This window comes from Lolium rigidum, chromosome 3 (genome assembly GCF_022539505.1).
Source record: "Lolium rigidum isolate FL_2022 chromosome 3, APGP_CSIRO_Lrig_0.1, whole genome shotgun sequence".
NCBI classification, from domain to species: Eukaryota; Viridiplantae; Streptophyta; class Magnoliopsida; order Poales; family Poaceae; genus Lolium; species Lolium rigidum.
In genome coordinates this window covers 125,615,548-125,635,365 of record NC_061510.1, presented here as the reverse complement: position 1 = coordinate 125,635,365, position 19,818 = coordinate 125,615,548, and the positions used below count along the sequence as shown (strand labels likewise).

Here is a 19,818-nt window from a genome sequence, read left to right as displayed (position 1 = left end):
TCTATGAACACTCGAGATACGTCGAATACTTCTATCACTGCTGGTAAGATGAGTGCTGACTGCCCTGGTCGAGGAACTTGTTGCGGGTGATCCGCAATTGTGAAGCCAATGTCCTGTCCCGACCAATTCAGGTACTCAATCGTTGGCGGAGGCATCTTCTCTGCCATGAACACTTTTCGTGAGATTACTTTCTGAGCCCTATTAGACGGCCTAGCTTTCTGAATCATCGAGACCGCGCCGTTAGAGTTAGGATCAACATATGGAGGTGGGTGTGGTGCTGCCGCGATCCTGAGCTGGTGCTGATTTTCGTCCGTAATTGCGGGAGGAAGTGGTAGGTGGATCTCACTCCTGGGCCCTTGGGGGTTTCTATTTGTTGCTTGAGCATTGGCTAGCCCTGCGACCCTCAACATTGCTTGGAAATTGCGACAGTCCTTCTGCAGGTGTCCCGACTGCCTCTTCCCATTACTGTCGAGGTAGAAATGCATCTGACACGACCCGTTCATCATATCTTCGGGCGTTACAAAGGGTCTCTGAAACCTTGGTCCACTATTTTGTCTGTTATTCCGAGAATCATCTCTATTGTCGCCTCGCTGCTCGCTACTCCTTTGGTAATCATCTCGACTATTTCCTCGGAAACCAGCCGATATTTGGCCAGGAGCGTCATAACTCGAAAACTACCGAGAGAATCGTCGTCTGTTTTGGAAGTTTCGACTGCGGTCCTCCTCTGGTGACCTATGTCGCTTATTGTGGACAGCATCTTCTCCATCTTCCCATCTGTTTGCTATCTCCATTAATGCTGACACTGTCCTTGGGTTTGTTCTCCCCAAGTCCTCGACAAAATCTCCTCGTCGGATTCCTGCTACGAACGCATCTATTGCTCTCTCGTCAGATATGTTTTCTGCCGAGTTTTTGATAATGTTCCACCTCTGGATGTATTTCCTCATTGACTCATCATGCTTTTGTCGACATGATCTCAATTCTTCTAATGATGCAGGTTTCTTGCAGGTGGATCGGAAATTCTTCACGAACACATCCTCAAAACTATCCCAGCTATCGATGGAACCTGGAGGAAGCTTCTTGATCCAAGATCTTGCGGCTCCGCTTAGGTGTACTTGAATACTCTGCATTGCTGTTGCTCTGGTTCCGCCTATCAGTTTCACCGTCTCGAGGTAATCGACTAGCCAATCCTCGGGATCTTGCAGGCCGTCGAATTTTTTGAAATTATCGGGTAACTTAAACCCTGAGGGAACTCGAGTTTTCCGGACCCTTCTTGTAAAGCACGGTATCCCACACATATCCTCGTCATTTATCTCTGGGGAATGCCGATTTTCTCTTCTATTTTGTCGTGCTCTGTCCACCCGTGCTTGTGTTGCTTTGTCTCTCGCTCCAGTTGTTCTTTCGGGGCCTAGTGCTGCTGCAGTGGGTCGTGGACTATTTTGCCTTGCTGATCCTTCGGGAGGTGTAGCTGCGAATGCTGCTCCCATGGCTCCACATCCAGCCATGGCCATGTTATACAACGCTTCTCTTGGATCTCCAGGAGGTGGCCTGGACGCTAGGATAAAAGCTTGCGTTGCCATATACCCCGCTTCCGGTGTTTTGGGAATAATATTCCCCCTCGTGTCGATTGACATGAAAGACATGTCGAGGTTTTGAACCAAGTTTTCTCTCTATGCTTCAGGTATATTTTGTAGGCGAGATCTTGCTCTCCTCCGAGCTTCTCTATGACTATCTCCCGAAGTTCCTGAATGTCGGCTTAGCTCCGCCCTTCGCCTGCTTGATGCGGAGGCTGCTTCCTGCCTCCTGTCCAACTCGATTTTCTGTTTCTCGAGCTCCCTCCTGATACGTGCAAGCCTATATTGGTACGCTTGTGATTCCTCAGGTGTTGCCGTGATGGTCATTGGTTCCGTACCATCAATAGCTCTTGCGACTCGATCCCATACTGCCTGCGGAAATCACACCATCTCTCGTGTTCCTGTTCCGATATATTTTGTTCCCAAACCTCGCGCGAGATCTGCGGGATCGACATACGGATTCCCCGCATCGTCGAAAGCCTCCGACGTCGCCAGTTTTGGACGGATTGGTTCTCCAATTGCGTAGATCTGATGATATTTTGAATTCTGAACTTTGTCGGGACCATCATAGAGATTGGTGAAGACCTTACCAACAGTGATGGATCTGTCGACGAAGTTGAAGCAGTCGATGTCGCTCGAGTCATCGCTTATATAGGAGTCCGTAGATGACTCGAAAGAATGTCGCTGAAGATTTTGGCGAGTTTTTCACTTGCCCTGGAGCTGATGAAGCGTGGTGATGAAGTTTTCTCGTCGCCCGACTCGATTGATGATGCTGAACTTGAAAGATCGGGATCGATCGCTGATAATCCCGACGAGATCGGAATTTCGAGACGATACGCTCCTTATTTCTCGACGCGGAAGTGGAACTTTCCAAACGTCATCTCCATGGGCTCCTCCAGATACGCATATGCATCCAAACGGGAGGGCGGGTGAGGAACAAAATCAACTAGACCAGTTTCGATCTGTTTACCTCTGTCCATTGCGTTGCTTCCAGTTGATGAAGTCGACGATCTTGAACGTGCCATCGAGATCAGCTCCTTGACACCTCTAATTCCCACAGACGGCGCCAATTGACAAGGGATTAACTTATCAATGCCTACAAGTTGTAGACTAGAGTTTTAGTCGGAAGTAGAGGGCAAGTAGATCTCCAAGGTTTCAGCCGAAAAGTGCTCGACGATATGAAAACTAGGGTTTTGTGAGACAATGAATCGATGCTTTCTTTGTCCCTCGACTCCCCCTTATATAGGAGGCGGAGCCGAGGGATTCGTAATACACAAGTTACAGAGTCCGGGAGGGTTTTCAACCCATCCCGCAAGATTACAAGTATTATTTCCTAATACAACTCTAGCTTTCCTTAATAGTAACTTGGGCTTCCGATTCTTCTTATCCTTCGAGTCGTGGGCCTTCAATAAACCCCGGGTACCATCTTCGGCAGGCCCATTGGGGATGCCTATGTCACCCGGTCCTCCGGACCAGGCGGCAGCGGCGCCACGGTGTCATTATCTTCTTGAAGACGTTGTCTTGGCCATCTAGGGTGAGGCCGATGCGGCTGTTGGAGGCTGGGGCGAGGTGTTGCGCTGTTGGTGCTGGTCGGTACACAAGGCTTGGGCTTCGAGGGCGCAATGTACGACATGGCTGATGCATCTGGATCGACGTCTTCCTCGAGTCTGTTGGGACCCTGCCTCCTTCTCGTTGTCTCCTCTTAGCGCATGAGAGGAGGTACGTTGGCCCGGATAGCCTTGGAGTCGAGGTCGAGCTTCAGTTGTATCTTGATTGGTTCGTGACGCGGTCTTCAAACCATGTGCTCTTTCATCTCGCCATTCGTGGTTGGATGTCGGACAAGGCGGGTCGTTTATCATTGAGTTTGTAGAGGGCATGTTGTTTGTCGCTTGGCAATGTATCGTGGTGTGTAGTGTGTGCGTGGAGTTATAGCCTTCTTGGCGTTGTATCGGCCGTCTTGGTATTTCTTCTATATGATTGATACACTTTCGAGGGTGTATTCTCGAAAAAATAGTTTTGGTGATTTTATTCATGTACTCCTTCGATAAATAGATATTGAGATTTATCTAAATCTGGATATATCTAGACGCGACTCTATTTAGTGTCTAGATACATCCATATTTAAATAAAACCTCAAACATCTATTTATAGACGGAGAGAGCCTTTTCCATTTGTCTCTTTAGTTAAGTTCTTAATCTGTGGATTTGGTGGCTCCTAATTTCGTGTCTAACTTTCCACATCAACTATAATTTGGAAAACTCTCAAAGATGCGCGACAAAATACTCTAAAAAAAAGGAAAGCTAATCTCTTTTGTTTATCTAGTTATTACAATGACTGTTTTATTCCTTTTTGTGCAGACTTTATTAAAAGTAACTATCGCAATGAAGATAAATAACATTAATTCGATGAAACAATATATTATCCACCACAATACGTCAATACCAAATAAGCTTCAACTTTATATCCAGCTCACGATTTATAGATATGGTACTTCCTCTATCTCTAAATATCTTTCTCAACTTTTTATAGATAAAGATGTATCTATAACTAAAATATTCCCTCGGTCCTGGAATAGATGTCTCGTATTTATCTAAATTTGAATGTATCCGATACTAGATACTGCTTGGATACATCAAATTTTCATAAGTCTGAGACATTATTTTTAGAAAGGATGGAGTACGTCTATACACATTAGTATCTAGATAAAGCTGGAGAGATTATTTTGAGACAAAAGGAGTATGTGTTTTCTCAGTTTGTCTCCGCCTTTTCTTTCCTTTTTTGTTGCAGCCAATTGTTTTGGCATCAGCACTCACCGGTTCCACTTAGCATATTTGTTTATGACAAAAAGCTCGATGAACGCGATGGCAACACGAGGCTAGCCACATGAACTGAGCTTTTGGGGGGCATGTTGAATGTTGATGTTGAGTGATGTCTAGATTTTTTTGGAGGTAAAATTGAGTGATATCTCGATGACTCTGCAACTAGTCACGTATATGAATGTCACCCCGTACAAATGCAAAGTACACACAAATAGGTCCATGGGACCCCTCTCCCCCTGTATCTTTTGAAACCGTGGGTAGTGCAAGATGTGCACATGTGAGCATATTTGCAATTAAAGCTAATGAGGGATAAAGATAACAACATATGGTCAAGATCTCACTGGCAAAGGTGTGTGTGTGGCATGCATGGCATATGATATGTAAAGAAAGGCATGGCATGGACCATATATATAAGAACTTTCATGGATAAAGCAACAACATATGGACATAAGCAAGCTCAGTATCCTTCAACATAAGCAAATGGAGTGTACTTGTGCACCCTACACACAAGTAAAATAGTTGAACAAGCACACATAATTTTTTTTTAAAGATGAATCATATATTATATTACGCAAGCAAGCCGCCTCATTAAAAACCTTCCAGTCCCCTTCGGTACACTGGTAAGAAAAATAGTGCGTAAGAAACTTGCTGCACCATAGACACAGAATGGTTACATCAGAGAAGGTAAGAAGCCTAAGGAACTAGGGGGTTCATCGACCCAATGTGTTCATCCGCTACTAAACCCTCCAAGGAAGTAGGAACCGAGGCACGCATCACACCAGATTCACCCAATTAAATGAACACACAAGCCAGTAAGACACGAATAAAATCGAGGCTTGGTGTTGTTGTATGTTCTCCTATGCATAGGAGTGTTAGGGATGGTCATTACTATTTGGGTGCTTGCAATTCACGCAGTTGTGCCATGGTTGTCGTTCCTGCTAGATTGCATATTTACTTTACTTAGTATTGTTCATGTGTATAATCTTGATAGGTTATTTATCATGCTCGTATATTCAACACTTTTGAGTACGAAAGTATCAGCTACATAACCAATGGCGATTGGGACCTACATATTGTGAAAACCTAATCACCAGCGTACACGCAACAGTTAACCCGCTCCGCCTCAGGAGATGGTGTTTTGGCTCATAGGTGTAGATCCACCTATTAGAAAAGTTCTATTTTAAAGCCATTTCAAAATGTTAAAAAATCGAAAAACAATCTGCACTGTACATTCGAACATCTTATATATGCTAGCTCACAAAAATTTTGCACGGCGAAATATTTTGTGTGGCCTATGTAAAAAAAATAAAATGTGAAAAGCTATCTTGGAGCACCAGAAATTGTCTTTCCTGCACATGCCACAAAATTAAATTTTTCGCAAAAGTTGTGTGCGAGCATAGAATATCTGAAATTACACACCGGTATTTTAAAAAATTAAACATATTAAAAAATTATTTTTCTAACAGTGGATATATCTACCTATGAGTCAAAATAATTATGTTCATGTTCTTCCAAAAGTCGAAGAAGGTGGGTGAGCAGCTAACACAAAACTAACAATTTATTAAGAAGCATACGCATGGTAAAGCAACACCGCATAATTCACACCTCCTGGCGCCGGCATACCTTTGATTCAAAGGCACGTGCCCCTCTATTTGACAATAATCACAATTTTTTCATATAGATATATTTGCACATTAAAATATGTCTAGATACATGCATATCTAGATGAAGTTGCGACACTTATTTGAAATAAATGTTGTACTACCTATGTTCAAAAAAACATATCGGGGATTTTTCTAAATTGGGATGTTTCCTTTTATGAACGAACTATATGACATGCGAAATATGCACGTTTATACATTCAAATCTAGATAAATCTCCAACATCCTTTTATGAATGGAGTATATGACATGCATGAGTTATTTTTTCATCGCATGCTTGCTTCTTGCTGCATGGTTAGTATATTACTCCATCCGCTCCATTAAACTTATTTTTTTAAAATTTATATGTATTTACATACCGTTTAGTATATAGATACACTTAACTTAGACTAATAATTAGATAGTTTTCCCGAACTGGTACGTCTCCTACGGTGGCGATCTAGGAGGCGACTAGGTTTCCAGGCCGCCTCCTGTTGGCATCACGGACCTGCCCCAGTTACGTGGCCTTCGGGCCATGGAGGTGGGGTGGATCTCGGTTGTCGTCGGCGGAAGGTCTCTGTTTTTCCGGTTTTAGGGTTAAGGTTTGGTGTGATGGCGTTCAGGTGGCGGCGGTGTCGTCTTTTCCAATAAAATCTTTCCGGCTTTAGCCCCATCTTGGCGGCGACCTTGAGAAGCTTGTGGGAGTAGTGAGGTTCTCAAGGACTTGTTCTAGCTGGGGGGATGTTCGGATCTTCATGGAGCTTCAACGGCGGTTATTCCTTCTTCTTTGTCTATGGAAAGGATGTGGTCTTCTTGATCCGTTCGGTGACTTCCTATCCGCAACCAACAATGTTATGCTGACTCAGGGAGGAGCGGCAGCGGCGGCGCGCCGTTCACATGGTCTGGAGGTTGAAGAGGAAGGGCATCTCAAGGATTTCGTTGTTATTTTCATTTTTGTTGGGGTGTTTCGTACTGTTCGATGTTTCTCTTAATGCCAAGGTATTATTTGCCAAAAAATTAAACAAAGTTAAGGCATAATTAATGGCCGGAGGGAATACTATAGTCCAGTGCATGGGGCAAGGTTGCACATAAAATCCCACTCTTCGGCATCTAGCAAAGCCACCACGTTCCGAAAACCTCTTATTACAGGCAACGACACCTACCTGAGTCAGCAATGACGTCAGCCATGTGCTGACCAATTCCTTCACAAAATTATGAAACACATTTGAAACATAACTGAAACACGAATATTTTTGTGAAACAAACCGTAGTGACATCAGCAATGATGTCACCGGTTTCACTTTTTTGTCACATTGTTTTCATAATATTTTTCATGTATCACTTTAGTTTTATAAAAAATTTACTTGTGTTTTAATTATTAATTTTATATTAGGTAAATATCAAAAGCGTCACCAATCTAAAAGTAGAGGGTGGACGGTAGATGTGACACAGGTACATACAGTTATCTTTAAATTCACTGTGTTCCACCGCGTTCGGTTTGGGCAGGGCCGATTTATCATTTATCCATCAGCAGCCGCAAGACGCCGGCGGGAGAAGCCGAGAAGGTCGGCCGCACGTTCGCTAGCTCCGGCCATCAGGTCGTCGATCGATTATGCTCCTGCAGGCAGGGTAGGAAGACGTTCTCTTCAAGCTTTGCATCTCGCATATGCCCTTGCCCTTTTAAGCTTTCCGGAGGACTGACGACGGCGCAGGCACGTAGCCCGGACTTGAGGCCGAGACGAGCTCAGACGTGAGCTGTCTCACGGATTCACCGGCTCGACGTGTCGTGCCCGGCCCGAGCTTGCGTACGGCCCGCCGCGCTAGCTTTTGAGTTTTGCCCCGGCGCTTCGCGTGGCCGCGGGGGCCGTTGCTCGTCACGGCGCGACTCGCCATCGACGGCGTGTCGGACTGTTGGCTCTCTCGGAGAACGCGCCATAGTGGTGCCACCACATTGTGACTTTGTGAGTGGCCGGATGATGCAATTCAGGATACGGCAAACCTATACCATTGTGATTACAACCATTTACAACTAAGATCACAGTTGTATCAAATGATGGCAAATTTCTTTTTCGATGGCATGTTTTTTTTTCCTGATCTTCAACCTATTTCATCACAGCTTGAATCCTAGAATTTCGAACAGTCAAATCAAAATTGGTTCAATTTTGGGAAAAAAATCCTAGATCGGTAAACCCTAGATAGCTTAGGGCATCTCCAGCGGCGCGACGCATTTTAGCGTCCGCAAATGTCCGCGCGCGTCCGTTTGCATCGGGCCGTCCGTTTGCGTCGGGTTGGCTCCAGCGGCACGACAATTTTTTTGGCCGAATCATTTTTTTTAAACACGAAAACATAATTTACATAGTTTAAACACGAAAAAAACCCTAATGCCTACTGCTGCTCGTCGTCGCTGTCGAGCACGATGAGCTCCGGCATCGCCCACGGCCAGTTGCCATCCGGGGGTGCGTACGCCGGCCGCGCCGGCGGTGCTAGAGGTGGAGGGGCCCAGGGCTGCGGCTGTGGCGGCGGTGGAGGCGCCCAGGGCTGCGGTTGTGGCGGCGGTGGAGGCGCCCAGGGATGCGGGTGTGGCGGCGGTGGAGGAGGCGCACAGGGCTGCGGCTGTGGAGGAGGAGCCCAGGGGTTGTACGGCGACGGTTGTGGCGCCGCCAAGTCCTGTAGCGCCTGTCGAAGGGCTTCATCCTTCGACAGGCCCGACGGCATGACGCCGGTGGTGTAGCGGGGCAGCAGCGGTTGCACAGGCGCGTCTTTCTCGGAGACAAGGACGCCGAGCTTCGCCATCTCGTCGTCCGTCATGTTCTCCGGGAACTCGAAATTGCGGCCCTCCGCCATGGCCTGCTGCCATTCGTGGAAGACGGCCGCGACGTAGTCGTCGCTGTTGTCCTTCACCTCCTCGTTATGGTACGCGAGTGCCTCGATGTAGTCGTCCTCGTCGTCGTAGGTGGCGTAGGCGTCGTCATCGTGGTCGTTGCGGTCGTCGTTGTCGGCGATGTACTGCGCGCGCGTCGGCGGCTGCTGACGACGCGTCGGCGCCTCCTGTCTTCGTGGACGAGTCGGCGGTGCAGCCGCGAAGGGAAAATCCCTGTCGCCCATGAAGCCCTCCCTTCTCCTCCTATCCGTCTCGCTCGACAGATACGTACGCCAACTTTCGGAGTCGATGACGTACGCCGGATCAGCGCGGAGGTCCGGCGGCAAATACCGCCTCCTTCGCCGGATCTCCGCGCTCCGATCAGGCTCGCGCGCAGGGACCGGAGGGATGGGCACCCGGCGGCAGCTGAGCCGCCAGCCACCAGGCAGTTGCACGCCGGACCAGGCCTCGCACGACAACTATTTGCCGTGCATGAGCCTCCCCAGCGTGACGGGCAGCGGCACCCTCTTGCTGCTGTTGCCGAAGGCCTCAAAGTCGTTGCGGCGGTGGTGGTGCGAGTGGAGGTGTGGGCGAAGGAGGAACGCGGCCGGTGGACTTTTAAGGCGGCCGCGCGGGGATACGATGCCATTGAAGGCGGCGCAGAAGCCCAGCCGGCGCCCGCCAGTGCGCGCGCAGAACAGGCAGCCGCGCCATTGATGGCGAAGGCTGCGGCGCAGACGCGGAAGCGCTGACCGCCGAAGCGATGCCCTTGATGCAGACTCGCTGCCAGGCGGGCCCGGTGGAGACGCGAGCAGACACTTTGCACGTCCGCACAGCGTCCGCAGAGACGCAAACCTGCCGCAAATATGCGCCAGATTTGCGTCTCTGCGGACGGCCCGATCACTTTGCGTCGTGCCGCTGAAGATGGTGCCAGACGCATTTTCGGTCAAGACGGACGCAAACGGTCGCTCAGCGTCCGTTTGCGACGCGCCGCTGGAGATGCCCTTACCGCTCCAGGTTAGTAGGCATCCCAGATGGTAAATCCGGTGGCGGCGTTGTTCGTGCTAACGGACCACGACAACATGGCGACGGCTGGGGCGTGAGCACGTCCGGCGGTGGCACCGAGGGGAGCAGTGGCGACAGTGGGCAAGGGGAACCGTGGCGGCGGAGAGAGGGCGAGGGCGAGGACGGGGACTAAAGCGGGGCCGTGGGAGGGAGGAATAGTTTTGAAGTGTAGAAAAGACACAGCAAATTACAAAATATGATCACAACAGCAATTTAAACAACGGTTACAGTCGTACCGCCTCCAGTTAGACAATTTTGATGCCGCCAGTTGCTATTAGGCTGCAGCAGAGCAATGTTTTACACCAAGATTGGCTACAACAGCTTACAGTGGAGCAACTATGAAGTCACGTTATCTCCCAGCATGTAAGGGAAGCCCGAGACTATGTGCAAAAGTACAGTGCAAACACAAATACAAACACAGTGCAGAACTGTAGATGCTACTTCTATGGAGAAGGATCAGGTATTGAATACAACAATTATGTAGATGATATTTAACATTGCAGCTGACTGCACTCACTGCACAGCTCACATACTTCATTTCTGGAACGAACATGGAGTGGCTTACAGTAGAACCTAAGTGGACGATCACGACATATTTCTGCCAACAGTCACTTATGTTAAAATACAGATCGATAATCGATAGATGATTGACTAAGGTATTGTTGATGACCAGGACCTATCAGATATTGTACATAACCAGTCAAGTTTGCATCTTGCTGTCACAGCGTAAGCTTCCCCCTGTATCCTGAAGAATCTACCACATCCTTATAGAGGAAATGGCATCCCCATGCTTAGCAACCACTTCCACAATTGCTACTGATCAATAGAGAAACTTAGGGCAATACCATGACTACAGAGGTAGTAACAGGTACCAAACGGGCGAATAATTTCGTGGTCCTCAATTCTGCCATGATATTTTGAACCAAAATGCATGTTCAGAGTTTAGACAATCATGAATTCATGATGTATGATAGTTTGGCGATCAACAGGAAACAGCATGATCATATTCAGAAGAGTTTCAGCCTCCTATTCAGTGTTACTGAAATCTGAGTTGTTTATATCAGAGAATGAAGGTTGTGCAGCCACCATGGTCAACTCATGAGTAGAAAACAAAATGTGGTAGGACTATATAGGCAGCCCCTCACATTTTTTGTCTACCTTCAGAATTATAGAACGGTTAAGGCTACGATTAGGATGACATCTCATCTTCGCTTAAAAAGGAAATTTCATCTGAACCTTTGGATACACTGACACAAGAACAGCTAGACATTCCCACTGTTCCCTTCCCAAATTATCCCAATTCCTAAACCAGGACAGGACACCCGCAGGCAAGAGACACTACCCAATTACAGGCCACACATTGTGAAGAGGAAAACCTGTGATTCAATTAAAATGGAAGATAGCAAACGTAGTACAAGGAACTGTACAGATAGAGAGTGAGATGAGAGAATTTGAACCTCGTTCGGTACTACTAAAATCATGATTATTCGAGTTGTTTTTAGCAGAATGAAGGCTGCGAAGCCACCAAGGTGAACTCATGATGGACAAAACAAAATGTGGTCATCAATTCTGCTATGTTGTTTTGAACCAAATGCATGTTCAAAGTTCAACAAAAAATATATTTGAACAAGAGGTCAACATTTATGGATTCATTGTGTATGATAGTTTGGCAATTAACAGGAAACGACAGGTTGCAAGTCAGAAGAATTTGAACCTCCTATCCAGTGTTACTGAAATCTGAATTCTTTTGAGTTTTTTAGTATCGGGCAGTGAAGGTTGTGAAGCCACCATGGTCAACTCACGAGTACAAAAGGAATGTGGTAGGACTCAACCTTAGGTAGGACTATATAGGCATACACTCACATTTTTTCTACCTTCAGAATCATAACATGATTTAGTCAATGATTAGGATGACATCTCATGTTCGCTTAAAAAGGATATTTCATCTGAACCTTTGGATACACTGACACAAGAAACACATTCCCATTTTTTTTCATGCGTGCTCAGGCTATTAGACTTGCTCTTATACAAACCAAATTAATTATCAACATAATATCCATTGCCAAATTCTCAACCCTTCTGTTTCCAATTCCTAAAGCAGAACACCCGCAGGCAAGAGACACTACCCAATTACACAGGCCACACATTGTGAAGGGGAAAACTTGTGATTCAATTAAAATGGAAGACAGTAAACGCAGTACAAGGAATTGTACAGATAGAGAGTGAGATGAGAGAATGTGAGCCACAACCTACACTAGGCGGCGCCGGCACCGGCCTCCTCCTCGAGCTTGCGCACGTAGGCGGAGAGCACGGCGACCACTTCCCTAGCTGGCGCCTGCAGCGTTGTGACGAGGCCGGTGGCTGGCCCATTGAGGGCGCCGAGCAGCTTGGAGTAGACCTCGGCGCGGGTGGGCATAGTCTCGAGCGACTTGAAGTCGGCGGGCTTGTAGTACTTGCCCTCGAAGACGGCCCCGATGAAGTCGTTGGTCTCCTCGACGCGCTCCTCCTTCTGGAAGGCGCGGTAGGGCTTGAGCGCGGCGGGGACCTCCTCGGTGTGGACGAAGAGCCAGGCGTTCATGCCCTTCATGCACGGCTTGAGCGCCTCCCAGGGGGTGCCCTCGATGGCCTTGCCCACCAGCGTGTTCTTGGCCACCAGCAGGTGGCAGGACTCCGGAAGCGCGTCGCGGATGCCCTGGAACTGCTTCACCGTCAGGCCCTCGTACCGGATGCCCGCCAGGAGGTAGCACCCCTCCAGCTGCTCGCGCACGGCCGCCACCGTGTCCTCCTTGCGCCCGCGGGAGATGGCCGCGCGGATGGTGGAGCGCCGCAGAGGGCGCGGGCAGCGCGGGGCGGCGGCGGCGAGGGTTTGGAAGGACGGGAGGGGCCTCGCGGTCGGGAGGAAGGAGGTCTCCATTTTCTTGGCGCCGGGAGGGGTTTGGGTTGGGGAGGGGACGGCGAGGAGGATAGAGTAGAGTGGGAGAGGAGCTTATCTGTGGAGAAGATGGTGGTTTCTTTTCGTGGACGCGGTGTTCGTGGACCTTTGGATCATGTGGGTCCCCCTATCCAGTGAGCCCAACTCGTTTTCTTGGAGATAGCGGTTACAGTAAGATTTAAGGGCTCCTTTGATTCATTCATAGGATATGAAAATCATAGAATTGAAATGTCATGCATATTTAAATCCTATGAAAAGATGAAGTGTGTTTAATTGTAGTAAAGAATTTTTCATATGGTACGGTCTAATGTTTGTCCCTATAGAATTTATATTACAAGATTTATGTAGGATTAGTTTCTATAAGATATGTTCCTATGAATCAAACAACTTATGTATAAATTTTTTCCTATATAATCTAAATCATATACAATTCCTATAAAAAAATCCTATGAATTAAAGGGGCCCTAAGAAGAGGAAATGAGAATTGAGCGGTGGTGTGGCATAAAGCCAAATGGTTAGTGCATCTAAAATATCATTGCTATATTTTTCCTGAATTTCTCAAAAAATGCATTTTAAGTTGCCTAATGCCAAAAAAAAAGAGCTCCAAAGGAATTGCCAAAATTGGTAACATACCCAAGTTGTTTAGCCACCTTGCTAAAAGAGAAATTTCTTATTTAACACTACTTTCATATATGATTTTCTATTTGGCTCTACAAAAAAATATTCATATTTTACATTTGGTATAATTTTTGTGGATCGGATGACACTCTAGTGTATTCTGAGAACTAGCAATGTTAATTGGAGACCTGAAAAGACGTTTATGCACATGGTGCATAATGTGACCAGCTTTTTTTACAAGACAAAAATTGTTGTGTTTTAATGTATTTGGCCATGGTTAATGCGTGTATGCTAGAAATTTGCAACATCTACTTTGCATGTTGCTCATGGTTTGTCTTGCAGGTGCTTAACATGCCACAACTTCTCTCAAACCGAGATGTTAATTCAAAAAAAAAAGTAAAACCTTTCATGTAATTCGATGCAATATCCCCTTTGCCAACATCTAATTTGTATGTTGCTCATGGTTTGGCTTGTAGGTACTTAACATGCCCCAACATCTCTCAAACTGAGATGTTAATTCAAAAAAATCAAAAACTAAGTAGAACCTTTCATGTATTTCGATGCCATATTCCCTTTGCCAACCTCTAATTTGTATGTTTCTCATGGTTTGGCTTGTAGGTACTTAACATGCCCCAACATCTCTCAAACCGAGATGTTAATTCAAAAAAAAAATCAAAAATTGAGCAGAACCTTTCATGTAATTCGATCACATATCCCCTTTACCAATCTAGCGTGTCATGGCATGAAGTCACGTGTGTGATTTAATAGAATGGAAATTCATTATACATTTCCATAAGAGTTACTAGTTGAATTGTACGTTTGGATGGTGCCATTGTGCCCAAAATCCAAAATATCAATTTCTTGGCTATGTTTGTTCTTTGTTTGAATATACTTGCTATTTTTTTTAGCTTTCCATTACCCCCTAAGGTGATTCTAATTCATGTTTCTAGGCGACATTGGCCAACTCACGAGCAAGCAAAAAAAATCCCATTTTTCTTGGCTAGGCAATATTTTGTTATCCATCAACACTACTAACAAGTTATTGAAAATGCTTTACCTCAACCGCCCTGAATGACGAGACATATAGAGTCCAGACAAATTTGTGACATCTCACATAGAGGGGGAAGCGATAGCTATCCAAGTTACTTCTTCTTGAATTACTTGTTGTATGTAGGTAAATTTAGATAAATTTGTGACATCTAATTCGGGATAGACGGAGTGTTTGTAATATGTCATGTGATGAAGAATCTTACAATGAAGGTTGGTGTTCTTCTATGCAAGGATCCAGTGGCGGAGCTTGCCAGGAAATTCTGGGGGGGGAGGGGGGCAAACCAGAAAAAACTATGATCTGAGTGGCAAAACGCTCAAAAAATTCTACTATAAGCCTTTTTTTTTCTTCACTAATTTTCTAAAAGCTGGGGGGCGGTGCCCCCCTGATATGTACATAGCTACGCCACTGCAAGGACCCAACAAAAATGGTATTATGCTAAGAACTTCAGAAGGAGAAATTGGCATGTGGGCCTGAAATGATTATACTTCCTTCGGATGCATAATAATTTCAACAATTATTAGTACTTTCTCTATTTCACAAAAAGCTTCTCAATTTTGTCTAGATTCGAATTTAAATGTATATAAATACATTTTAGTTATTGATACATTGGGGACAGAGGGTTAGGTAACTCCAATTCATATCGCCGATTGCAGGAGGGAAACAAGGCAAAAAGCTAGCCGAACTGAGTAACTGACAAATCCGAACTGAGCAGAGTGCCTCCTGAGTCATGAACAAGGTATGAAGCTCCCGTCGTGGCTCACCGCCGTGCCGCCGGACCCTCGCGTCTACGGCAACCTCATTCAGCTCTGCGCCGACTCCGGCCACCTCGCCGCCGGCCGGCAGCTCCACGCCCGCCTCGTCACCCTCTCCGTGATCCCCTCCAACTTCCTCGCATCCAAGCTCATCTCCCTCTACTCCAGGACCGGACGCCTGCACGACGCCCGCAGGGTGTTCGACGCCATCCCCCAGCCCAGCCTCTTCGCCTGGAACGCCATCCTCATCGCGCTCTCCCTCCACTCGCCCGATCCCTCCGCGGCGCTGCGCCTCTTCGCGGGCTCCGGCGTATCCCCCGACGAGGTCACAGTCTCCGCGCTCCTCAAGTCGCTCGCCGCATCCGGTCCGGGCCTATCCCCGCTCGTCGCCGGGGAGCTCCACGCCCTCGCGTTCCTGCGTGGGCTCGGTGCAGACCAGTTCGTGTCCAATGGGCTCATCACCGCTTACGCCAACGCTGGGGACATGCGTGCTGCTCGGGTGGTGTTTGATGAAATGCCACATAGGGATGTCGTGTCCTGGAACTCGCTTATATCCGTGTACAGTCGTGGAGGCTGGTACCGGGAGTGTCTGGAGTTGTTCCATGGGTTGGTGCAGGCTCGTGCTGGTGGCGGCGTTCAGCCAAACAGCGTCACGGTGACAAGCGCGCTGCATGCTTGTGCCCAGCTCAAGGCCTTTGATTTCGGGGTTGACGTGCTGCGGATTGCTAATGAGATCAGGCTTGATATGGACCTTGCAGCGTGGAACTCGGTAGTAGGGTTTTACGCCAAATGTGGGCGGTTGCAGCATGCACGGCAGTTGCTTGAAAGGATGCCTAAGAAAGATGCAGTCAGCTACAGCGCGATGATTACCGGTTACATGAACAGTGGGCATGTCGATGAGGGAATGGATCTTTTCCGGCAAGCAGATGCTAAAGGCATCAACACTTGGAATGCATTGATTTCTGGATTGATTCAAAATGGAAGACAATCTGATGTTCTCGGATTGCTGCATGAGATGATGGGTGCTAGCATACTCCCAAATGCAGCCACACTCTCGATCATCATGCCTTCACTTCCGCTGTTCTCAACGCTACTGGGAGCAAAGCAAGCTCATGGTTATGTGATCAGAAATGATTATGATCAGAGCAACCATGTTGTGAGTGCACTGATCGAGAATTACTCAAAAGCTGGATTTCTTGATATAGCCAGGAAGGTGTTTGAATTGAATGAGAACAGAACTACGTTTGCCTGGACATCGATCATATCGGCTGTAGCAGCTCATGGAGATGTTACAGAAGCTTTGGCCCTGTTCAATCAGATGGTCAGTGCGGGCACTAGACCTGATAGTGTAACTTTCACTGTTGTGCTTAATGCATGTGCTCATGCAGGTATGGTAGCCGAAGCTCGTGAACTTTTTCACTCCATGCAAGCTGTGTTTGGCATCAGTCCGGTGATGGAGCAGTACGCTTGCATGGTTTCTGTGCTCAGCCGTGCTGGTATGCTTAAGGATGCGCTTGAGCTTGTAAACAAGATTCCTTTTGAGCCAAATGCAAAGGTCTGGGGTGCATTGTTTAGTGGAGCAGCAGCAGCTGGTGATGTTGAGCTTGGTCGGTTTGTGTTTGATCGGCTGTTCATAATTGAACCTAAGAACACAGGTAACTACGTTGTGATGGCTAATCTGTACTCAAATGCTGGCAAATGGGAAGAAGCTGAAATTATAAGGAGCATGCTGTGGGGAGTTGGATTGGAAAAAGTTCCTGGGTGTAGCTGGAACTGAAGGGATCTACGGTCTGCTAGTATTAGTTGCTGCAGATACATTGTTAGCAAAGCGGACAGCATAAACTTAAATTCAGTTGTTGGTAGATTAATTGGGTTGAGTTTATATACAAGAGCCTGGTATCAACCTAGCAGTCTAATGAAGACAATTTATAGTGATAACGTTCAACAGATCTAACAGTTGAGGTGTGATTATCAAGCTTGATAGCACAGCAGCCTTTTGGAGTTACCTGACTACAGCAGTCTGCACCCAATTGTCAATCATATGTTCTGGTGAGATTTTGTTTCGTCATCTCCGTTCTGGATTTATGTGATGATGGGTGTTAGTATACTCCCAAATGCACCTACACTCTCGATCATAGTGCCTTCAGTTCTGCTGTTCTCAACACTACTGGGAGCAAAGCAAGCTCATGGTTATGATCAGAAATGATTATGATTAGAGCAACAATGTCACGAGCGCACTGATCGATGCTTACTCAAATGCTGAATTTCTTGATATATCCAGGAAGGTGTTTGAACTGAATGAGAATACACATTTGCCTGGACATCTATCGTATCGGCTGTTGCAGCTCATGGAGATATTACAGAGGCTCTGGCCCTGTTCAATCAGATGGTCAGTACAAGGCGCTAGGCCTGATATTGTAACTTTCACTGTTGTGCTTAATGCATGTTCTCATGTGGGCAAGGTAGCCGAAGCTCATGATTTTTTTCACTCCATGCAAACCGTGTTTGGTATCAGTCCTGTGATGGCGCAGTACACTTACATGGTTTCTGTGCTCAGCCGTGCTGGTATGCTTAAGGATGCACTTGAGCTTGTAAACAAGATGCCTGTTGAGCCAAATGCAAGGGTCGGGGTGCCTTGTTTAGTGGAGCAGCAGCAGCAGCTGTTGATTTTGAGCTTGGTCGGTTTGTGTTTGATCGACTCTTCGTAATTGAGCCTAAGAACACAGGTAACTATATTGTTGGCTAATCTATACACAAATGCGGGAAAATGGGAATAAGCTTAAATCATAAGGAGCATGCTGTGGGGAATTGGATTGGAGAAAGTTCCTGCTTGTAGATGGAATTGAGTAGATCTATGGTCTGCTAGGATTTTTTTTCCGATAAGGAGTCTGCTAGGATTAGTTGCCGCAGATACATTGTTGGCAAAGCGGGCAGCATAAACTTAAATTCGGGGTTGAGTTTATATACCAGAGTCTGGCATCAACCTAGCAGTTTAATGATGACATTCAATAGATCTAACAGTTGAGATGTGATTATCAAGCCTCATAGTGTACCAGCATTTTGGAGTTACCTGACCACTGTAATCTGCACCCAATTGTCAATCATATGTTCTGGTGGGATATTGTTTGGTCATCTCCGTCCTGGGTTTCTCCTGAGGTTTTCGGTCCGCATTGTCTGTTGAGCACCATTCCATCATCACGGATTGTAACTTTATTTTGGATACTGAAATATTCAACTAGGTACTTCAATTATTTTTCATATTCTAACTTAAATGCAACTTAAGACATGCCTGCGAAAATTGATTGAATTCCAGGGTCTATTAAAAATCTGTATAACTTACCTCAAAGATTAAAAAGTTTGCATTTCTTTTTGAGGTTTATTCAAATGTAATCTTACAAAACAGATAAATTATATTAACATCAGTACCATCACAAAGGAGATACTAATCAATTTTACAAAATACAAGAAAAATGACAAACATCATTGTACTAGTGGTCTAGACTTCTTAATAGGCTACTACCTTCGTTCCAAAAAAAAACAAGGCCTATATATTTAGTCAAAAGGCGAAGCTTACTAAGTTTGATTGAACATAGAAGAATATACTAGTAACATTCACAATATTTAATAAAAACACTGGTACAAGTGTATATACACTTCACTATCCAGCAACAACTCGTACCATACTAGGATGCAGGATGCCTTAGGGCCGGCACAGCCAGTCAGTCGACAGTTGCTCTGGAGCTAGTAAGATCCATCTCTGAAAACCCCATTACACTGTCTTGCAGTCCGAAGCCGGCAAGATCTCTCCAGCGCTCACATTCATCTTCCGCAGCGGCTCAGTATCATCAGGTGTGCCGGCGTGATCTTGTTTTTGCTACTCTGCTACTTCATTCTTAAGTTTCTTGCTGGCTCCTCACAAGAAAAGAATTAACTAAGTCTTACTGATTGCAGTGCCAGTTTCTTCTGATGGGCCATGGGTCCTACCTTTCTCTTCTTCTTCGTGATTGCAACTGAGCCACTGTTGCTCTCTGCAGTGCAGCCTTCCCACTTGAACTATCCCACCACAAACCCTTCAACGATATGGAATAATAGAGGAGCCTACCTTGACGGCAACCCTTCCATGCACCACCCCATTCTCATCTGTCCACTACAACCAGACGCCACTAACTCTATCAGCCTAGTCTTTGCTGTAGGGTTCTTGTGTGACTACTCCACGCCAGGCGACAAGTTTGGCGTTTCCATTGTCAGTGTTAACGGCGGCAGATCTATCACCAATAACCATCAGCAGGTTGTCTGGTCTGCCAACCAGGCTCGTCCTGTCAGTGAGAATGCCACTCTTGAGTTTACCTCGGACAGGAACTTGGTCCTCTGTGATGCTGATAGTAAGCCAAGCCTGGTCAAGCAACAGCTCAGGCCAATCTGTATCTGGCATGCATCACAGAGATGGGCAATCTGGTGCTGTTTGATCACAGGAATGCAATTCTGTGGCAGTCATTTGATCATCCTACTG

The 19,818-nt window shown here is 46.4% G+C and overlaps 2 protein-coding genes across 2 annotated transcripts; one reads left to right on the top strand and one right to left on the bottom strand.

The window, feature by feature from the left end:
- Nucleotides 1-12,104: 12,104 nt before the first annotated feature.
- On the bottom strand, nucleotides 12,105-12,884 carry LOC124698181 (50S ribosomal protein L10, chloroplastic-like). Its single transcript, XM_047230696.1, has one exon. The coding sequence runs from the start codon at nucleotides 12,867-12,869 to the stop codon at nucleotides 12,210-12,212; it is 660 nt and encodes a 219-aa protein (XP_047086652.1). The 5' UTR covers nucleotides 12,870-12,884; the 3' UTR covers nucleotides 12,105-12,209.
- Nucleotides 12,885-15,294: 2,410 nt separating this feature from the next.
- Nucleotides 15,295-18,542, top strand: LOC124698180 (pentatricopeptide repeat-containing protein At2g37310-like). Its single transcript, XM_047230695.1, has one exon. It carries the CDS (start codon nucleotides 15,295-15,297, stop codon nucleotides 17,083-17,085), a length of 1,791 nt encoding a protein of 596 aa, XP_047086651.1. The 3' UTR covers nucleotides 17,086-18,542.
- Nucleotides 18,543-19,818: the final 1,276 nt, after the last annotated feature.

Bases quoted from the DNA above. Each gene is read 5' to 3' on its own strand.
- LOC124698181 (XM_047230696.1), bottom strand. From the start codon at position 12,869: ATGGAGACCTCCTTCCTCCCGACCGCGAGGCCCCTCCCGTCCTTCCAA.
- LOC124698180 (XM_047230695.1), top strand. From the start codon at position 15,295: ATGAAGCTCCCGTCGTGGCTCACCGCCGTGCCGCCGGACCCTCGCGTC.